At 44.3% G+C, this 23,936-nt stretch overlaps 3 protein-coding genes across 3 annotated transcripts; all 3 read left to right on the top strand.

The window, feature by feature from the left end:
• The first annotated feature begins 1,501 nt into the window (after positions 1-1,501).
• LOC138373474 (golgin subfamily A member 6-like protein 22) lies at positions 1,502-4,253 on the top strand. Its single transcript, XM_069339685.1, has 5 exons — positions 1,502-1,790; positions 1,920-2,078; positions 2,187-2,555; positions 3,401-3,742; positions 4,240-4,253. Exons 1-5 carry the CDS (start codon positions 1,502-1,504, stop codon positions 4,251-4,253), a joined length of 1,173 nt encoding a protein of 390 aa, XP_069195786.1.
• A 4-nt stretch (positions 4,254-4,257) lies between these two features.
• Positions 4,258-7,104, top strand: LOC138373473 (golgin subfamily A member 6-like protein 22). Its single transcript, XM_069339684.1, has 3 exons — positions 4,258-4,848; positions 5,938-6,877; positions 7,100-7,104. The coding sequence occupies exons 1-3, from the start codon at positions 4,258-4,260 to the stop codon at positions 7,102-7,104; spliced, it is 1,536 nt and encodes a 511-aa protein (XP_069195785.1).
• Positions 7,105-10,835: 3,731 nt separating this feature from the next.
• Positions 10,836-15,205, top strand: LOC138373472 (golgin subfamily A member 6-like protein 22). Its single transcript, XM_069339683.1, has 3 exons — positions 10,836-11,124; positions 12,624-12,799; positions 14,729-15,205. The coding sequence occupies exons 1-3, from the start codon at positions 10,836-10,838 to the stop codon at positions 15,203-15,205; spliced, it is 942 nt and encodes a 313-aa protein (XP_069195784.1).
• Positions 15,206-23,936: the final 8,731 nt, after the last annotated feature.

Genomic DNA, 23,936 nt, shown 5'->3' with positions numbered 1-23,936 from the left:
GACACAAGATACATTCCACTGACAACCTGATACGTGCCACTGACAAGATGATACGTGGCATTGAAAACATGCCACTGATAACAAGATATGTGCCACTGAAAACAGGATACGTGCCACTGACAACAGGATACGTGCCACTAATAACAAGATACATGCCACTGATAACATGATACGTGCCACTGATAACATGATACGTGCCACTGATAACATGATACGTGCCACAGATCAAATGATACATGCCAGTGACAACATGATACATGCCACTGACAACAAGATACATGCCTCTGAAAACAAGATACATCCCACTGACAAGAAGATACGTGCCACAGACAACATGATACGTGCCACTGACAAAAGTGCCACTGATAACATGATACGTGCCACTGACAACAAGATTTGTGCCACTGACAACAAGATACGTGCCACCGACAACACGATACGTCCCAATGACAACAAGATATGTGCCACTGACAACATGATACCTGCCACTGACAAACGTGCCAATGATAACAAGATACGTGCCACTTACAACAGGATACATGCCAAAGACAAAATAATACATACCACAGACAAAATGATACATGCCACTGACAATATGATACGTGCCACTGACAACAAGATATGTGCCACTGAAAACAAGATACATCCCACTGACAACAAGATACGTGCCACTGAAAACATGATACGTGAAACAGACAAAATGATACATGCCAGTGACAACATGATACTTGCCACTGACAACATGATAAGTGCCACTGACCACAAGATACGTGCAAATGACAACATGATACGTTCCACAGACAAAATGATACATGCCAGTGGCAACATCATACATGCCACTGACAACATAATACATGCCACTGACAAGAAAATACGTGCCACTGACAACATGATACATGCCAATGACAACATGATACATGCCACTGAAAACATGATACATCCCACTGACAACAAGATACGTGCCACTGGCAACATGATACGTGCCACTGACAACAAGATACGTGCCACTGACAACATGATACGTGCCACTGACAACAAGATACATGTCACTGACAACAAGATTCGTGCATCTGACAACAAGATACGTGCCACCGACAACAAGATACGTCCCACAAACAACAAAAAACGTGCCACGGAAAACATGATACGTGCCATTGAAAAACGTGCCACTGATAGCAAGATCTGTGCCACAGAAAACAGGATACGTGCCACTGACAACAGGATACGTGCCACTGATAACATGATACGTGCCACTGACAAAAGTGCGACTGATAACATGATACGTGCCACTGACAACAAAATATGTGCCACTGACAACAAGATACGTGCCACCGACAACACGATACGTCCCACTGACAACAAGATACGTGCCACTGACAACATGATACATGCCACTGACAAACGTGCCAATGATAACAAGATACGTACCACTTACAACAGGATACATGCCAAAGACAAAATGATACATGCCACAGACAACATGATACATGCCACTGACAATATGATACGTGCCACTGACAACAAGATATGTGCCACTGAAAACATGGTACGTGCTACTGACAACAAGATACGTGCTGCTGATAACAAAGTACTTCCCACTGACAACAAGATACGTGCCACTGACAACATGATACGTGCCATTGACAACAAGATACGTGCCACTGAGAAAACGATATGTGCCACTGACAAATGTGCCACTGACAACAAGATACGTGTCGCTGAAAACAAGATACGTCCCACTGACAACATGATATGTGCCACTGACAAAAGTGCCACTGATAACATGATACGTGCCACTGACAACAAGATACGTGCCACTGACAACATGATACATGCCACTGACAAACGTGCCAATGATAACAAGATACGTGCCACTGACAACAGGATACATGCTAAAGACAAAATGACACGTGCCACAGGCAACATGATACATGCCACTGACAATATGATACGTGCTACTGACAACAAGATACGTGTCACTGAAAACATGATACGTGCTACTGACAAAAAGATACGTGTCTCTGATAACAAGATACGTGCCACTGACAACATGATACGTGCCATTGACAACAGGATACGTGCCACTGAGAAAACGATATGTGCCACTGACAAATGTGCCACTGACAACAAGATACGTGTCGCTGACAACAAGATACGTGCCACTGACAACAAGATACGTGCCACAGACTACAAAATACGTCCAACTGACAACAAGATACGTGCAACTGACAACGTGATACGTGCCACTGATAGCAAGATATGTGCCACTGACAACAGGATACATGCCACTGACAACAAGAAACGGGCCACTGATAACAAGATACATGCCACTGATAACAAGTTACGTGACACTGGTAACAAAATACGTGCAACTGAAAACAGGATATGTGCTGATTATAACAAGATACGTGCCAGTGACAACAAGATACATGCCACTGATAACAAGACACGTGCCACTTACAAAAAGATACGTGGCACTAACATCAAGATACGTGCAACTGATAACAAGATACGTGCCACTGATAACAAGATACGTGCCACTGATAACAAGATACGTGCCACTGACAACAAGATACAAGCCACTGACAACAAGATACATGCCACTGACAACAAGATACATGCCACTGACAACAAGGTACATACCACTGACAACAAGATACGTGCCACTGATAACAAGATACGTGCCACTGACAGCATGATACGTGCCACCGACAACAAGATACGTGCCACTGAGAACAAGATACCTGCCACTGACAACAAGATACGTGCCACTGACAACAAGATACGTGCCACTGACAATTAGATGCATGCCACTGACAACAAGATACGTGTCACTGACAACAAGATACGTGCCACTGACCGCATGATACGTGCCACTAACAACAGGATACGTGCCAGTGACAGCATGATACGTGCCACTGACAACATGATATGTGCCACTGACAACATGATACGTGCCACTGACACCATGATACGTGCCATTGACAACAGGTACATGCCACTGGCAACCAGATATGTGCCACTAACAACATGATACATGGCACTGACAACAAGATACGTGCCACTGACACCATGATACGTGCCATTGACAACAAGATACATTCCACTAACAACAAGACAAGTGCCACTGACACAATAATACGTGCCATTGACAACAAGATACGTGCCACTGATAACAAGATACATGCCACAGACAACAAAATACGTTCCACTGACACTATGACACGTGCCACTGACAAGATACATGCCACTGACAAAATGATACGTTCCAATGACAACAAGATACGTGCCACTGACAACAGGATACGTGCCACTGAAAACCTGATACGTGCCACTGATAACAAGATACATGCCACTGATAACATGATACGTGCCACTGATAACATGATACGTGCCACAGACAAAATGATACATGCCAGTGACAACATGATACATGCCACTGACAACAAGATACATGCCACTGAAAACAAGATACATCCCACTGACAAGAAGATACGTGCCTCTGACAACATGATACGTGCCACTGACAACAAGATACATGCCACTGACAACATGATACGTGCCACTGACAACAAGATACATGTCACTGACAACAAGATTCGTGCATCTGACAACAAGATACGTGCCACTGACAACAAGATACGTCCCACAAACAACAAAAAACGTGCCACGGAAAACATGATACGTGCCATTAAAAAACGTGCCACTGATAGCAAGATCTGTGCCACAGAAAACAGGATACGTGCCACTGACAACAGGATACATGCCACTGATAACATGATACGTGCCACTGACAAAAGTGCCACTGACAACATGATACGTGCCACTGACAACAAGATACGTGCCACTGAAAACAAGATACGTGCCACCGACAACACGATACGTCCCACTGACAACAAGATACGTGCCACTGACAACATGATACGTGCCTCTGACAAAAGTGCCACTGATAACATGATACGTGCCTCTGACAAAAGTGCCACTGACAACATGATACGTGCCACTGACAACAAAATATGTGCCACTGACAACAAGATACGTGCCACCGACAACACGATACGTCCCACTGACAACAAGATGCGTGCCACTGACAACATGATACATGCCACTGACAAACGTGCTAATGATAACAAGATACGTGCCACTTACAACAGGATACATGCCAAAGACAAAATGATACATGCCACAGACAACATGATACATGCCACTGACAATATGATACGTGCTACTGACAACAAGATATGTGCCACTGAAAACATGGTACGTGCTACTGACAACAAGATACGTGCTGCTGATAACAACATACTTCCCACTGACAACAAGATACGTGCCACTGACAACATGATACGTGCCATTGACAACAAGATACTTGCCACTGACAAAACGATGTGTGCCACTGACAAATGTGCCACTGACAACAAGATACGTGTCACTGACAACAAGATACGTGCCACTGACAACAAGATACGTCCAACTGACAATAAGATACGTGCAACTGACAACATGATACGTTCCACAGACAAAATGATACATGCCAGTGACAACATGATACATGCCACTGACAACATGATATGTGCCACTGACCACAAGATACGTGCAAATGACAACATGATACGTGCTACAGACAAAATGATACATGCCAGTGACAACATCATACATGCCACTGTCAACATGATACATGACACTGACAACAAGATACGTGCCACTGACAACATGATACATGCCACTGACAACATGATACATGCCACTGAAAACATGATACATCCCACTGACAATAAGATAAGTGCCACTGACAACATGATACATGCCACTGACTACAAGATACGTGCCACTGACAACATGATACGTGCCACTGAAAAACGTGCCACTGACAACAAGATACGTGTCACTGACAACAAGATTCGTGCCACTGACAACAAGATACGTGCCACCGACAACAAGATACGTCCCAATAACAACAAAATACGTGCCACTGAAAACATGATACATGTTATTGAGAAACGTGCCACTGATAGCAAGATATGTGCCACTAAAAACAGGATACGTGCCAATGACAACAGGATACGTGCCACTGGTAGCAAGATATGTGCCACAGAAAACAGGATACATGCCACTGACACCATGATACGTGCCACTGACAACATGATACGTGCCACTGACAACATAATATGTGCCACTGACACCATAATACGTGCCACTGACAACAAGATACATGCCTCTGACAACCTGATATGTGCCACTGACAACTAGATACGTGCCACTGAAAACAAGATATGTGCCACAGACAACATGATACGTGCCACTGACAAAAGTGCCACTGATAACATGATACGTGCCACTGGCAATAAGATATGTGCCACTGACAACAAAATACGTCCCACCGACAACACGATACGTCCCACTGACAACAAGATACGTCCCACTGACAACATGATATGTGCCACTGACAAAAGTGCCACTGTAACATGATACGTGCCACTGACAACAAGATATGTGCCACTGACAACAAGATACGTGCCACTGACAACACGATACGTCCCACTGACAACATGATACGTGCCACTGACAACAAGATATGTGCCACTGACAACAAGATACGTGCCACTGACAACACGGTACGTCCCACTGACAACATGATACGTGCCACTGACAACATGATACATGCCACTGACAAACGTGCCAATGATAACAAGATACGTGCCACTGACAACATGATACATGCCAGAGAAAAAAAGGACAAAGACAAAGACACGTGCCAAAGACAACATGATACATGCCACTGACAATATGATACGTTCCACTGACAACAAGATACGTGCCATTGAAAACAGGAAACGTGCTACTGACAAAAAGATACGTGCCACTGATAACAAGATACTTCCCACTGACAACAAGATATGTGCCACTAACAACATGATACGTGCCATTGACAACAAGATACGTGCCACTGAGAAAACGATATGTGCCACTGACAAATGTGCCACTGACAACAAGATACGTGTCGCTGAAAACAAGATACGTCCCACTGACAACATGATATGTGCCACTGACAAAAGTGCCATTGATAACATGATACGTGCCACTGACAACAAGATATGTGCCACTGTCAACAAGATACTTGCCACTGACAACACGATACGTCCCACTGACAACATGATACGTGCCACTGACAACATGATACATGCCACTGACAAACGTGCCAATGATAACAAGATACGTGCCACTGACAACAGGATACATGCTAAAGACAAAATGACACATGCCACAGGCAACATGATACATGCCACTGACAATATGATACGTGCTACTGACAACAAGATATGTGTCACTGAAAACATGATACGTGCTACTGACAAAAAGATACGTGCTTCTGATAACAAGATACGTGCCACTGACAACATGATACGTGCCATTGACAACAGGATACGTGCCACTGAGAAAACGATATGTGCCACTGACAAATGTGCCACTGACAACAAGATACGTGCCACAGACTACAAAATACGTCCAACTGACAACAAGATTCGTGCAACTGACAACGTGATACGTGCCACTGACAAACGTGCCACTGATAGCAAGATATGTGCCACTGACAACAGGATACATGCCACTGACAACAAGAAACGGGCCACTGATAACAAGATACATGCCACTGATAACAAGATACGTGGCACTGGTAACAAAATACGTGCAACTGAAAACAGGATATGTGCTGATTATAACAAGATACGTGCCAGTGACAACAAGATACATGCCACTGATAACAAGACACGTGCCACTTACAAAAAGATACGTGGCACTAACATCAAGATACGTGCAACTGATAACAAGATACGTGCCACTGATAACAAGATACGTGCCACTGATAACAAGATACGTGCCACTGACAACAAGATACAAGCCACTGACAACAAGATACATGCCACTGACAACAAGATACATGCCACTGACAACAAGGTACATGCCACTGACAACAAGATACGTGCAACTGACAACAGCATACGTGCCACTGACAACAAGATACATGCCACTAACAACAAGATACATACCCCTGACAACAAGATACGTGCCACTGATAACAAGATAGTGCCACTGACAGCATGATACGTGCCACCGACAACAAGATACGTGCCACTGAGAACAAGATACCTGCCACTGACAACAAGATACGTGCCACTGACAACAAGATACGTGCCACTGACAACAAGATGCATGCCACTGACAACAAGATACGTGCCACTAACAACAGGATACGTGCCAGTGACAGCATGATACGTGCCACTGACAACATGATATGTGCCACTGACAACATGATACGTGCCACTGACACCATGATACGTGCCATTGACAACAGGTACATGCCACTGACAACCAGATATGTGCCACTAACAACATGATACATGGCACTGACAACAAGATACGTGCCACTGACTCCATGATACGTGCCATTGACAACAAGATACATTCCACTAACAACAAGACAAGTGCCACTGACACAATAAAACGTGCCATTGACAACAAGATACGTGCCACTGATAACAAGATACATGCCACAGACAACAAAATACGTTCCACTGACACTATGACACGTACCACTGACAAGATACATGCCACTGACAAAATGATACGTGCCAATGACAACAAGATACGTGCCACTGACAACAGGATATGTGCCACTGAAAACCTGATACGTGCCACTGACAACATGATACGTGCCACTGACAACCTGATACATGCTACAGACAACCTGTTACGTGCCCTTACAACCTGATACGTGCCACTGACAACATGATACGTGCCACTGACACAAGATACATTCCACTGACAACCTGATACGTGCCACTGACAAGATGATACGTGGCATTGAAAACATGCCACTGATAACAAGATATGTGCCACTGAAAACAGGATACGTGCCACTGACAACAGGATACGTGCCACTAATAACAAGATACATGCCACTGATAACATGATACGTGCCACTGATAACATGATACGTGCCACTGATAACATGATACGTGCCACAGATCAAATGATACATGCCAGTGACAACATGATACATGCCACTGACAACAAGATACATGCCTCTGAAAACAAGATACATCCCACTGACAAGAAGATACGTGCCACAGACAACATGATACGTGCCACTGACAAAAGTGCCACTGATAACATGATACGTGCCACTGACAACAAGATATGTGCCACTGACAACAAGATACGTGCCACCGACAACACGATACGTCCCAATGACAACAAGATATGTGCCACTGACAACATGATACATGCCACTGACAAACGTGCCAATGATAACAAGATACGTGCCACTTACAACAGGATACATGCCAAAGACAAAATAATACATACCACAGACAACATGATACATGCCACTGACAATATGATACGTGCCACTGACAACAAGATATGTGCCACTGAAAACAAGATACATCCCACTGACAACAAGATACGTGCCAATGACAACATGATACGTGAAACAGACAAAATGATACATGCCAGTGACAACATGATACTTGCCACTGACAACATGATATGTGCCACTGACCACAAGATACGTGCAAATGACAACATGATACGTTCCACAGACAAAATGATACATGCCAGTGACAACATCATACATGCCACTGACAACATAATACATGCCACTGACAACAAAATACGTGCCACTGACAACATGATACATGCCAATGACAACATGATACATGCCACTGAAAACATGATACATCCCACTGACAACAAGATACGTGCCACTGGCAACATGATACGTGCCACTGACAACAAGATACGTGCCACTGACAACATGATACGTGCCACTGACAACAAGATACATGTCACTGACAACAAGATTCGTGCATCTGACAACAAGATACGTGCCACCGACAACAAGATACGTCCCACAAACAACAAAAAACGTGCCACGGAAAACATGATACGTGCCATTGAAAAACGTGCCACTGATAGCAAGATCTGTGCCACAGAAAACAGGATACGTGCCACTGACAACAGGATACGTGCCACTGATAACATGATACGTGCCACTGACAAACGTGCCACTGATAACATGATACGTGCCACTGACAACAAGATACGTGCCACTGACAACAAGATACGTGCCACCGACAACACGATATGTCCCACTGACAACAAGATACGTGCCACTGACAACATGATACGTGCCACTGACAAAAGTGCAACTGATAACATGATACGTGCCACTGACAATATGATACGTGCCACTGAGAACAAGATATGTGCCACTGAAAACATGGTACGTGCTACTGACAACAAGATACGTGCTGCTGATAACAAGATACTTCCCACTGACAACAAGATACGTGCCACTGACAACATGATACGTGTCATTGACAGCAAGATACGTGCCACTGACAAAACGATGTGTGCCACTGACAAATGTGCCACTGACAACAAGATACGTGTCACTGACAACAAGATTCGTGCCACTGACAACAAGATACGTGCCACCGACAACAAGATACGTCCCAATAACAACAAAATATGTGCAACTGAAAACATGATACATGTTATTGAGAAACGTGCCACTGATAGCAAGATATGTGCCACAGAATACAGGATATGTGCAACTGACAACAGGATACGTGCCACTGATAGCACGATATGTGCCTCAGGAAACAGGATACGTGCCACTGACAACAGGATACGTGCCACTGATAACATGATACGTGCCACTGACAAACGTGCCACTGATAACATGATACGTGCCACTGACAACAAGATACGTGCCACTGACAACAAGATACGTGCCACCGACAACACGATATGTCCCACTGACAACAAGATACGTGCCACTGACAACATGATACGTGCCACTGATAAAAGTGCAACTGATAACATGATACGTGCCACTGACAATAAGATATGTGCCACTGACAACAAGATACGTGCCACCAACAACACGATACGTCCCACTGACAACAAGATACGTGCCACTGACAACATGATACATGCCACTGACAAACGTGCCAATGATAACAAGATACGTGCCACTTACAACAGTATACATAACAAAGACAAAATGATACATGCCACAGACAACATGATACATGCCACTAACAATATGGTACGTGCCACTGACAACAAGATACGTGCCACTGATAACAAGATACATGCCACAGACAACATGATACGTTCCACTGACACCATGACACGTGCCACTGACAACAAGATACATGCCACTGACAAAATGATACGTGCCAATGACAACAATATATGTGCCACTGACAACAGGATACGTGCCACTGAAAACCTGATACGTGCCATTGACAACATGATACGTGCCACTGACAACCTGATACATGCTACTGAAAACCTGTTACGTTCCCGTACAACCTGATACGTGCCACTGACAACATGATACGTGCCACTGACAACAAGATACATGCCACTGACAACCTGATACGTGCCACTGACAAGATGATACGTGCTATTGAAAACATGCCACTGATAACAAGATATGTGCCACTGAAAACAGGATACGTGCCACTGACAACAGGATACGTGCCACTAATAACAAGATACATGTCACTGATAACATGATACGTTCCACTGACAACATGATACGTGCCACAGACCAAATGATACATGCCAGGGACAACATGATACATGCCACTGACAAAAAGATACGTGCCTCTGAAAACAAGATACATCCCACTGACAAAAAGATACGTGCCACTGACAACATGATACGTGCCACTGACAACAAGATACGTGCCACTGACAATATGATACGTGCTACTGACAAACGTGCCACTGACAACAAGATACGTGTCACTGACAACATGATACGTGCCACTGACAACAAGATACGTGCCACTGAAAACATGATAAGTGCCAATGAAACACGTGCCACTGATAGCAAGATATGTGCCACAGAAAACAGGATACGTGCCACTGACAACAGGATACCTGCAACTGATATCATGATACGTGCCGCTGACAAAAATGCCACTGATAACATGATACGTGCCACTGACAACAAGATTCGTGGCAATGAAACCAAGATACGTGCCACCGACAACACGATACGTCCCACTGACAAGAAGATACGTGCCACTGACAACATGATACGTGCCACTGACAAAAGTGCCACTGATAACATGATACGTGCCACTGACAACAAGATATGTGCCACTGACAACAAGATACGTGCCACCGACAACACGATAGTCCCAATGACAACAAGATACGTGCCACTGACAACATGATACATGCCACTGACAAACGTGCCAATGATAACAAGATACGTGCCACTTACAACAGGATACATGTCAAAGACAAAATAATACATACCACAGTCAACATGATACATGCCACTGAGAATATGATACCTGCCACTGACAACAAGATATGTGCCACTGAAAACAAGATACATCCCACTGACAACAAGATACGTGCCACTGACAACATGATACGTGCCACAGACAAAATGATACATCCCAGTGACAACATGATACTTGCCACTGACAACATGATATCTGCCACTGACCACAAGATACGTGCAAATGACAACATGATTCGTTCCACAGACAAAATGATACATGCCAGTGACAACATCATACATGCCACTGACAACATAATACATGCCACTGACAAGAAAATTCGTGCCACTGACAACATGATACATGCCAATGACAACATGATACATGCCACTGAAAACATGATACATCCCACTGACAACATGATACGTGCATCTGGCAACATGATACGTGCCACTGACAACAAGATACGTGCCACTGACAACATGATACGTGCCACTGACAACAAGATACATGTCACTGACAACAAGATTCGTGCATCTGACAACAAGATACGTGCCACCGACAACAAGATACGTCCCACAAACAACAAAAAACGTGCCACGGAAAACATGATACGTGCCATTGAAAAACGTGCCACTGATAGCAAGATCTGTGCCTCAGAAAACAGGATACGTGCCACTGACAACAGGATACGTGCCACTGATAACATGATACGTGCCACTGACAAAAGTGCCACTGATAACATGATACGTGCCACTGACAACAAGATACGTGCCACTGAAAACAAGATACGTGCCACCGACAACACGATACGTCCCACTGACAACAAGATACGTGCCACTGACAACATGATACGTGCCACTGACAAAAGTGCCACTGATAACATGATACGTGCCACTGACAACAAAATATGTGCCACTGACAACAAGATACGTGCCACCGACAACACGATACGTCCCACTGACAACAAGATATGTGCCACTGACAACATGATACATGCCACTGACAAACGTGCCAATGATAACAAGATACGTTCCACTTACAACAGGATACATGCCAAAGACAAAATGATACATGCCACAGACAACATGATACATGCCACTGACAATATGATACGTGCCACTGACAACAAGATATGTGCCACTGAAAACATGGTACGTGCTACTGACAACAAGATACGTGCTGCTGATAACAAGATACTTCCCACTGACAACAAGATACGTGCCACTGACAACATGATACGTGCCATTGACAGCAAGATACGTGCCACTGACAAAACGATGTGTGCCACTGACAAATGTGCCACAGACAACAAGATACGTGCCACTGACAATATGATACGTGCCACTGACAAACGTGCCACTGACAACAAGATACGTGTCACTGACAACAAGATTCGTGCCACTGACAACAAGATACGTGCCACCGACAACAAGATACGTCCCAATAACAACAAAATACGTGCCACTGAAAACATGATACATGTTATTGAGAAACGTGCCACTGATAGCAAGATATGTGCCACAAAATACAGGATATGTGCAACTGACAACAGGATACGTGCCACTGGTAGCAAGATATGTGCCACAGAAAACAAGATACGTGCCAGTGACAACAGGATACGTGCCACTGATAACATGATACGTGCCACTGACAAACGTGCCACTGAAAACATGATATGTGCCACTGAAAACAAGATACATCCCACTGACAACAAGATACGTGCCACTGACAACATGATACGTGCCACAGACAAAATGATACATCCCAGTGACAACATGATACTTGCCACTGACAACATGATATCTGCCACTGACCACAAGATACGTGCAAATGACAACATGATTCGTTCCACAGACAAAATGATACATGCCAGTGACAACATCATACATGCCACTGACAACATAATACATGCCACTGACAAGAAAATACGTGCCACTGACAACATGATACATGCCAATGACAACATGATACATGCCACTGAAAACATGATACATCCCACTGACAACAAGATACGTGCATCTGGCAACATGATACGTGCCACTGACAACAAGATACGTGCCACTGACAACATTATACGTGCCACTGACAACAAGATACATGTCACTGACAACAAGATTCGTGCATCTGACAACAAGATACGTGCCACCGACAACAAGATACGTCCCACAAACAACAAAAAACGTGCCACGGAAAACATGATACGTGCCATTGAAAAACGTGCCACTGATAGCAAGATCTGTGCCACAGAAAACAGGATACGTGCCACTGACAACAGGATACGTGCCACTGATAACATGATACGTGCCACTGACAAAAGTGCCACTGATAACATGATACGTGCCACTGACAACAAGATACGTGCCACTGAAAACAAGATACGTGCCACCGACAACACGATACGTCCCACTGACAACAAGATACGTGCCACTGACAACATGATACGTGCCACTGACAAAAGTGCCACTGATAACATGATACGTGCCACTGACAACAAAATATGTGCCACTGACAACAAGATACGTGCCACCGACAACACGATACGTCCCACTGACAACAAGATATGTGCCACTGACAACATGATACATGCCACTGACAAACGTGCCAATGATAACAAGATACGTTCCACTTACAACAGGATACATGCCAAAGACAAAATGATACATGCCACAGACAACATGATACATGCCACTGACAATATGATACGTGCCACTGACAACAAGATATGTGCCACTGAAAACATGGTACGTGCTACTGACAACAAGATACGTGCTGCTGATAACAAGATACTTCCCACTGACAACAAGATACGTGCCACTGACAACATGATACGTGCCATTGACAGCAAGATACGTGCCACTGACAAAACGATGTGTGCCACTGACAACAAGATACGTGCCACTGACAATATGATACGTGCCACTGACAAACGTGCCACTGACAACAAGATACGTGTCACTGACAACAAGATTCGTGCCACTGACAACAAGATACGTGCCACCGACAACAAGATACGTCCCAATAACAACAAAATACGTGCCACTGAAAACATGATACATGTTATTGAGAAACGTGCCACTGATAGCAAGATATGTGCCACAGAATACAGGATATGTGCAACTGACAACAGGATACGTGCCACTGGTAGCAAGATATGTGCCACAGAAAACAGGATACGTGCCAGTGACAACAGGATACGTGCCACTGATAACATGATACGTGCCACTGACAAACGTGCCACTGAAAACATGATATGTGCCACTGACAACAAGATACGTGCCACTGACAACAAGATTCGTGCCACCGACAACACGATATGTCCCACTGACAACAAGATACGTGCCACTGACAACATGATACGTGCCACTGACGAAAGTGCAACTCATAACATGATACGTGCCACTGACAATAAGATATGTGCTATTGACAACAAGATACGTGCCACCAACAACACGATACGTCCCACTGACAACAAGATACGTGCCACTGACAACATGATACATGCCACTGACAAACGTGCCAATGATAACAAGATACGTGCCACTTACAACAGGATACATAACAAAGACAAAATGATACATGCCACAGACAACATGATACATGCCACAGACAATATGGTACGTGCCACTGACAACAAGATACGTGCCACTGATAACAAGATACATGCCACAGACAACATGATACGTTCCACTGACACCATGACACGTGCCACTGACAACAAGATACATGCCACTGACAAAATGATACGTGCCAATGACAACAATATATGTGCCACTGACAACAGGATACGTGCCACAGAAAACCTGATACGTGCCATTGACAACATGATACGTGCCACTGACAACCTGATACATGCTACTGACAACCTGTTACGTTCCCGTACAACCTGATACGTGCCACTGACAACATGATACGTGCCACTGACAACAAGATACATGCCACTGACAACCTGATATGTGCCACTGACAAGATGATACGTGCTATTGAAAACATGCCACTGATAACAAGATATGTGCCACTGAAAACAGGATACGTGCCACTGACAACAGGATACGTGCCACTAATAACAAGATACATGCCACTGATAACATGATACGTGCCACTGATAACATGATACGTGCCACAGACCAAATGATACATGCCAGTGACAACATGATACATGCCACTGACAACAAGATACCTGCCTCTGAAAACAAGATACATCCCACTGACAAAAAGATACGTGCCACTGACAACATGATACGTGCCACTGACAACAAGATACGTGCCACTGACAACATGATACGTGCTACTGACAAACGTGCCACTGCCAACAAGATACGTGTCACTGACAACATGATACGTGCCACTGACAACAAGATACGTGCCACTGAAAACATGATAAGTGCCAATGAAAAACGTGCCACTGATAGCAAGATATGTGCCACAAAAAACAGGATACGTGCCACTGACAACTGGATACCTGCAACTGATATCATGATACGTGCCACTGATAACATGATACGTGCCACTGACAACAAGATACGTGCCAATGAAACCAAGATACGTGCCACCGACAACACGATACGTCCCACTGACAAGAAGATACGTGCCACTGACAACATGATACGTGCCACTGACAAAAGTGCCACTGATAACATGATACGTGCCACTGACAACAAGATATGTGCCACTGACAACAAGATACGTGCCACCGACAACATGATACGTCCCAATGACAACAAGATACGTGCCACTGACAACATGATACATGCCACTGACAAACGTGCCAATGATAACAAGATACGTGCCACTTACAACAGGATACATGCCAAAGACAAAATAATACATACAACAGACAACATGATACATGCCACACAATATGATACGTGCCACTGACAACAAGATATGTGCCACTGAAAACAAGATACATCCCACTGACAACAAGATACGTGCCACTGACAACATGATACGTGCCACAGACAAAATGAATCACGCCAGTGACAACATGATACTTGCCACTGACAACATGATATGTTCCACTGACCACAAGATACGTGCAAATGACAACATGATACGTTCCACAGACAAAATGATACATGCCAGTGACATCATACATGCCACTGACAACATAATACATGCCACTGACAACAAAATACGTGCCACTGACAACATGATACATGCCAATGACAACATGATACATGCCACTGAAAACATGATACATCCCACTGACAACAAGATACGTGCCACTGGCAACATGATACGTGCCACTGACAACAAGATACGTGCCACTGACAACATGATACGTGCCACTGACAACAAGATACATGCCACTGACAACAAGATTCGTGCATCTGACAACAAGATACGTGCCACCGACAACAAGATACACAAACAACAAAAAACGTGCCACGGAAAACATGATACGTGCCATTGAAAAACGTGCCACTGATAGCAAAATCTGTGCCACAGAAAACAGGATACGTGCCACTGACAACAGGATACGTGCCACTGACAACAGGATACGTGCCACTGATAACATGATACGTGCCACTGACAAAAGTGCCACTGATAACATGATACGTGCCACTGACAACAAGATACGTGCCACTGAAAACAAGATACGTGCCACCGACAACACGATACGTCCCACTGACAACAAGATACATGCCACTGACAACATGATACGTGCCACTGACAAAAGTGCCACTGATAACATGATACGTGCCACTGACAACAAAATATGTGCCACTGACAACAAGATACGTGCCACCGACAACACGATACGTCCCACTGACAACAAGATACGTGCCACTGACAACATGATACATGCCACTGACAAACGTGCCAATGATAACAAGATACGTGCCACTTACAACAGGATACATGCCAAAGACAAAATGATACATGCCACAGACAACATGATACATGCCACTGACAATATGATACGTGCCACTGACAACAAGATATGTGCCACTGAAAACATGGTACGTGCTACTGACAACAAAATACGTGCTGCTGATAACAAGATACTTCCCACTGACAACAAGATACGTGCCACTGACAACTTGATACGTGCCATTGACAGCAAGATACGTGCCACTGACAAAACGATGTGTGCCACTGACAAATGTGCCACTGACAACAAGATACGTGCCACTGACAACATGATACGTGCCACTGACAAACGTGCCACTGACAACAAGATACGTGTCACTGACAACAAGATTCGTGCCACTGACAACAAGATACGTGCCACCGACAACAAGATACGTCCCAATAACAACAAAATACGTGCCACTGAAAACATGATACATGTTATTGAGAAACGTGCCACTGATAGCTAGATATGTGCCACAGAATACAGGATATGTGCAACTGACAACAGGATACGTGCCACTGGTAGCAAGATATGTGCCACAGAAAACAGGATACGTGCCAGTGACAACAGGATACGTGCCACTGATAACATGATACGTGCCACTGACAAACGTGCCACTGAAAACATGATACGTGCCACTGACAACAAGATACGTGCCACCAACAACACGATACGTCCCACTGACAACAAGATACGTGCCACTGACAACATGATACATGCCACTGACAAACGTGCCAATGATAACAAGATACGTGCCACTTACAACAGGATACATAACAAAGACAAAATGATACATGCCACAGACAACATGATACATGCCACTGACAATATGGTACGTGCCACTGACAACAAGATACGTGCCACTGATAACAAGATACATGCCACAGACAACATGATACGTTCCACTGACACCATGACACGTGCCACTGACAACAAGATACATGCCACTGACAAAATGATACGTGCCAATGACAACAATATATGTGCCACTGACAACAGGATACGTGCCACTGAAAACCTGATACGTGCCACTGACAACATGATACGTGCCACTGACAACCTGATACATGCTACTGACAACCTGTTACGTTCCCGTACAACCTGATACGTGCCACTGACAACATGATACGTGCCACTGACAACAAGATACATGCCACTGACAACCTGATACGTGCCACTGACAAGATGATACGTGCTATTGAAAACATGCCACTGATAACAAGATATGTGCCACTGAAAACAGGATACGTGCCACTGACAACAGGATACGTGCCACTAATAACAAGACACATGCCACTGATAACATGATACGTGCCACTGATAACATGATACGTGCCACAGACCAAATGATACATGCCAGTGACAACATGATACATGCCACTGACAACAAGATACATGCCTCTGAAAACAAGATACATCCCACTGACAAAAAGATACGTGCCACTGACAACATGATACGTGCCACTGACAACAAGATACGTGCCACTGACAACATGATACGTGCCACAGACAAAATGATACATGCCAGTGACAACATGATACTTGCCACTGACAACATGATATGTGCCACTGACCACAAGATACGTGCAAATGACAACATGATACGTTCCACAGACAAAATGATACATGCCAGTGACAACATCATACATGCCACTGACAACATAATACATGCCACTGACAACAAAATACGTGCCACTGACAACATGATACATGCCAATGACAACATGATACATGCCACTGAAAACATGATACATCCCACTGACAACAAGATACGTGCCACTGGCAACATGATACGTGCCACTGACAACAAGATACGTGCCACTGACAACATGATACGTGCCACTGACAACAAGATACATGTCACTGACAACAAGATTCGTGCATCTGACAACAAGATACGTGCCACCGACAACAAGATACGTCCCACAAACAACAAAAAACGTGCCACGGAAAACATGATACGTGCCATTGAAAAACGTGCCACTGATAGCAAGATCTGTGCCACAGAAAACAGGATACGTGCCACTGACAACAGGATACGTGCCACTGATAACATGATACGTGCCACTGACAAAAGTGCCACTGATAACATGATACGTGCCACTGAAAACAAGATACGTGCCACCGACAACACGATACGTCCCACTGACAACAAGATACGTGCCACTGACAACATGATACGTGCCACTGACAAAAGTGCCACTGATAACATGATACGTGCCACTGACAACAAAATATGTGCCACTGACAACAAGATACGTGCCACCGACAACACGATACGTCCCACTGACAACAAGATACGTGCCACTGACAACATGATACATGCCACTGACAAACGTGCCAATGATAACAAGATACGTGCCACTTACAACAGGATACATGCCAAAGACAAAATGATACATGCCACAGACAACATGATACATGCCACTGACAATATGATACGTGCCACTGACAACAAGATATGTGCCACTGAAAACATGGTACGTGCTACTGACAACAAGATACGTGCTGCTGATAACAAGATACTTCCCACTGACAACAAGATACGTGCCACTGACAACATGATACGTGCCATTGACAGCAAGATACGTGCCACTGACAAAACGATGTGTGCCACTGACAAATGTGCCACTGACAACAAGATACGTGCCACTGACAATATGATACGTGCCACTGACAAACGTGCCACTGACAACAAGATACGTGTCACTGACAACAAGATTCGTGCCACTGACAACAAGATACGTGCCACCGACAACAAGATACGTCCCAATAACAACAAAATACGTGCCACTGAAAACATGATACATGTTATTGAGAAACGTGCCACTGATAGCAAGATATGTGCCACAGAATACAGGATATGTGCAACTGACAACAGGATACGTGCCACTGGTAGCAAGATATGTGCTACAGAAAACTGGATACGTGCCAGTGACAACAGGATACGTGCCACTGATAACATGATACGTGCCACTGACAAACGTGCCACTGAAAACATGATATGTGCCACTGACAACAAGATACGTGCCACTGACAACAAGATTCGTGCCACCGACAACACGATATGTCCCACTGACAACAAGATACGTGCCACTGACAACATGATACGTGCCACTGACAAAAGTGCAACTCATAACATGATACGTGCCACTGACAATAAGATATGTGCTATTGACAACAAGATACGTGCCACCAACAACACGATACGTCCCACTGACAACAAGATACGTGCCACTGACAACATGATACATGCCACTGACAAACGTGCCAATGATAACAAGATACGTGCCACTTACAACAGGATACATAACAAAGACAAAATGATACATGCCACAGACAACATGATACAAGCCACAGACAATATGGTACGTGCCACTGACAACAAGATACGTGCCACTGATAACAAGATACATGCCACAGACAACATGATACGTTCCACTGACACCATGACACGTGCCACTGACAACAAGATACATGCCACTGACAAAATGATACGTGCCAATGACAACAATATATGTGCCACTGACAACAGGATACGTGCCACAGAAAACCTGATACGTGCCATTGACAACATGATACGTGCCACTGACAACCTGATACATGCTACTGACAACCTGTTACGTTCCCGTACAACCTGATACGTGCCACTGACAACATGATACGTGCCACTGACAACAAGATACATGCCACTGACAACCTGATATGTGCCACTGACAAGATGATACGTGCTATTGAAAACATGCCACTGATAACAAGATATGTGCCACTGAAAACAGGATACGTGCCACTGACAACAGGATACGTGCCACTAATAACAAGATACATGCCACTGATAACATGATACGTGCCACTGATAACATGATACGTGCCACAGACCAAATGATACATGCCAGTGACAACATGATACATGCCACTGACAACAAGATTCCTGCCTCTGAAAACAAGATACATCCCACTGACAAAAAGATACGTGCCACTGACAACATGATACGTGCCACTGACAACAAGATACGTGCCACTGACAACATGATACGTGCTACTGACAAACGTGCCACTGACAACAAGATACGTGTCACTGACAACATGATACGTGCCACTGACAACAAGATACGTGCCACTGAAAACTTGATAAGTGCCAATGAAAAACGTGCCACTGATAGCAAGATATGTGCCACAAAAAACAGGATACGTGCCACTGACAACAGGATACCTGCAACTGATATCATGATACGTGCCACTGATAACATGATACGTGCCACTGACAACAAGATACGTGCCAATGAAACCAAGATACGTGCCACCGACAACACGATACGTCCCACTGACAAGAAGATACGTGCCACTGACAACATGATACGTGCCACTGACAAAAGTGCCACTGATAACATGATACGTGCCACTGACAACAAGATATGTGCCACTGACAACAAGATACGTGCCACCGACAACACGATACGTCCCAATGACAACAAGATACGTGCCACTGACAACATGATACATGCCACTGACAAACGTGCCAATGATAACAAGATACGTGCCACTTACAACAGGATACATGCCAAAGACAAAATAATACATACAACAGACAACATGATACATGCCACACAATATGATACGTGCCACTGACAACAAGATATGTGCCACTGAAAACAAGATACATCCCACTGACAACAAGATACGTGCCACTGACAACATGATACGTGCCACAGACAAAATGATACACGCCAGTGACAACATGATACTTGCCACTGACAACATGATATGTGCCACTGACCACAAGATACGTGCAAATGACAACATGATACGTTCCACAGACAAAATGATACATGCCAGTGACATCATACATGCCAATGTCAACATAATACATGCCACTGACAACAAAATACGTGCCACTGACAACATGATACATGCCAATGACAACATGATACATGCCACTGAAAACATGATACATCCCACTGACAACAAGATACGTGCCACTGGCAACATGATACGTGCCACTGACAACAAGATACGTGCCACTGACAACATGATACGTGCCACTGACAACAAGATACATGTCACTGACAACAAGATTCGTGCATCTGACAACAAGATACGTGCCACCGACAACAAGATACACAAACAACAAAAAACGTGCCACGGAAAACATGATACGTGCCATTGAAAAACGTGCCACTGATAGCAAAATCTGTGCCACAGAAAACAGGATACGTGCCACTGACAACAGGATACGTGCCACTGATAACATGATACGTGCCACTGACAAAAGTGCCACTGATAACATGATACGTGCCACTGACAACAAGAAACGTGCCACTGAAAACAAGATACGTGCCACCGACAACACGATACGTCCCACTGACAACAAGATACATGCCACTGACAACATGATACGTGCCACTGACAAAAGTGCCACTGATAACATGATACGTGCCACTGACAACAAAATATGTGCCACTGACAACAAGATACGTGCCACCGACAACACGATACGTCCCACTGACAACAAGATACGTGCCACTGACAACATGATACATGCCACTGACAAACGTGCCAATGATAACAAGATACGTGCCACTTACAACAGGATACATGCCAAAGACAAAATGATACATGCCACAGACAACATGATACATGCCACTGACAATATGATACGTGCCACTGACAACAAGATATGTGCCACTGAAAACATGGTACGTGCTACTGACAACAAAATACGTGCTGCTGATAACAAGATACTTCCCACTGACAACAAGATACGTGCCACTGACAACATGATACGTGCCATTGACAGCAAGATACGTGCCACTGACAAAACGATGTGTGCCACTGACAAATGTGCCACTGACAACAAGATACGTGCCACTGACAACATGATACGTGCCACTGACAAACGTGCCACTGACAACAAGATACGTGTCACTGACAACAAGATTCGTGCCACTGACAACAAGATACGTGCCACCGACAACAAGATACATCCCAATAACAACAAAATACGTGCCACTGAAAACATGATACATGTTATTGAGAAACGTGCCACTGATAGCTAGATATGTGCCACAGAATACAGGATATGTGCAACTGACAACAGGATACGTGCCACTGGTAGCAAGATATGTGCCACAGAAAACAGGATACGTGCCAGTGACAACAGGATACGTGCCACTGATAACATGATACGTGCCACTGACAAACGTGCCACTGAAAACATGATACGTGCCACTGACAACAAGATACGTGCCACTGACAACAAGATACGTGCCACCGACAACACGATATGTCCCACTGACAACAAGATACGTGCCACTGACAACATGATACGTGCCACTGACAAAAGTGCAACTGATAACATGATACGTGCCACTGACAATAATATATGTGCTATTGACAACAAGATACGTGCCACCAACAACACGATACGTCCCACTGACAACAAGATACGTGCCACTGACAACATGATACATGCCACTGACAAACGTGCCAATGATAACAAGATACGTGCCACTTACAACAGGATACATAACAAAGACAAAATGATACATGCCCCAGACAACATGATACATGCCACTGACAATATGGTACGTGCCACTGACAACAAGATACGTGCCACTGATAACAAGATACATGCCACAGACAACATGATACGTTCCACTGACACCATGACACGTGCCACTGACAACAAGATACATGCCACTGGCAAAATGATACGTGCCAATGACCACAATATATGTGCCACTGACAACAGGATACGTGCC

The sequence above is a fragment of the Procambarus clarkii genome, chromosome 42 (assembly GCF_040958095.1).
Source record: "Procambarus clarkii isolate CNS0578487 chromosome 42, FALCON_Pclarkii_2.0, whole genome shotgun sequence".
Taxonomy (NCBI): Eukaryota; Metazoa; Arthropoda; class Malacostraca; order Decapoda; family Cambaridae; genus Procambarus; species Procambarus clarkii.
Note: the sequence above shows the minus strand (reverse complement) of the source record. Positions and strands in the feature narration are given on the sequence as shown.

What these genes read in the sequence shown, in the direction of transcription:
- LOC138373473 (XM_069339684.1), top strand. Translation starts at nt 4,258, where the DNA reads ATGGTACGTGCTACTGACAACAAGATACGTGCTGCTGATAACAACATA. An exon ending in CCACTGACAACATGATACGT is followed by an intron (nt 4,849 to 5,937) that starts GCCACTGAAAAA and finishes ATTGACAACAAG; the next exon opens with ATACGTGCCACTGAGAAAAC.
- LOC138373472 (XM_069339683.1), top strand. Translation starts at nt 10,836, where the DNA reads ATGATACGTGCCACTGACAACAAGATACGTGCCACTGAAAACATGATA. An exon ending in TGCCACTGACAACATGATAC is followed by an intron (nt 11,125 to 12,623) that starts GTGCCACTGACA and finishes AATGTGCCACAG; the next exon opens with ACAACAAGATACGTGCCACT. An exon ending in CCACTGAAAACATGATACAT is followed by an intron (nt 12,800 to 14,728) that starts GTTATTGAGAAA and finishes ACTGACAATAAG; the next exon opens with ATATGTGCTATTGACAACAA.
- LOC138373474 (XM_069339685.1), top strand. Translation starts at nt 1,502, where the DNA reads ATGATACGTGCCACTGACAACAAGATATGTGCCACTGAAAACATGGTA. An exon ending in TGCCATTGACAACAGGATAC is followed by an intron (nt 2,079 to 2,186) that starts GTGCCACTGAGA and finishes TACGTGCCACAG; the next exon opens with ACTACAAAATACGTCCAACT. An exon ending in TGCCACTGATAACAAGATAC is followed by an intron (nt 2,556 to 3,400) that starts GTGCCACTGACA and finishes TACGTGCCACAG; the next exon opens with ACAAAATGATACATGCCAGT.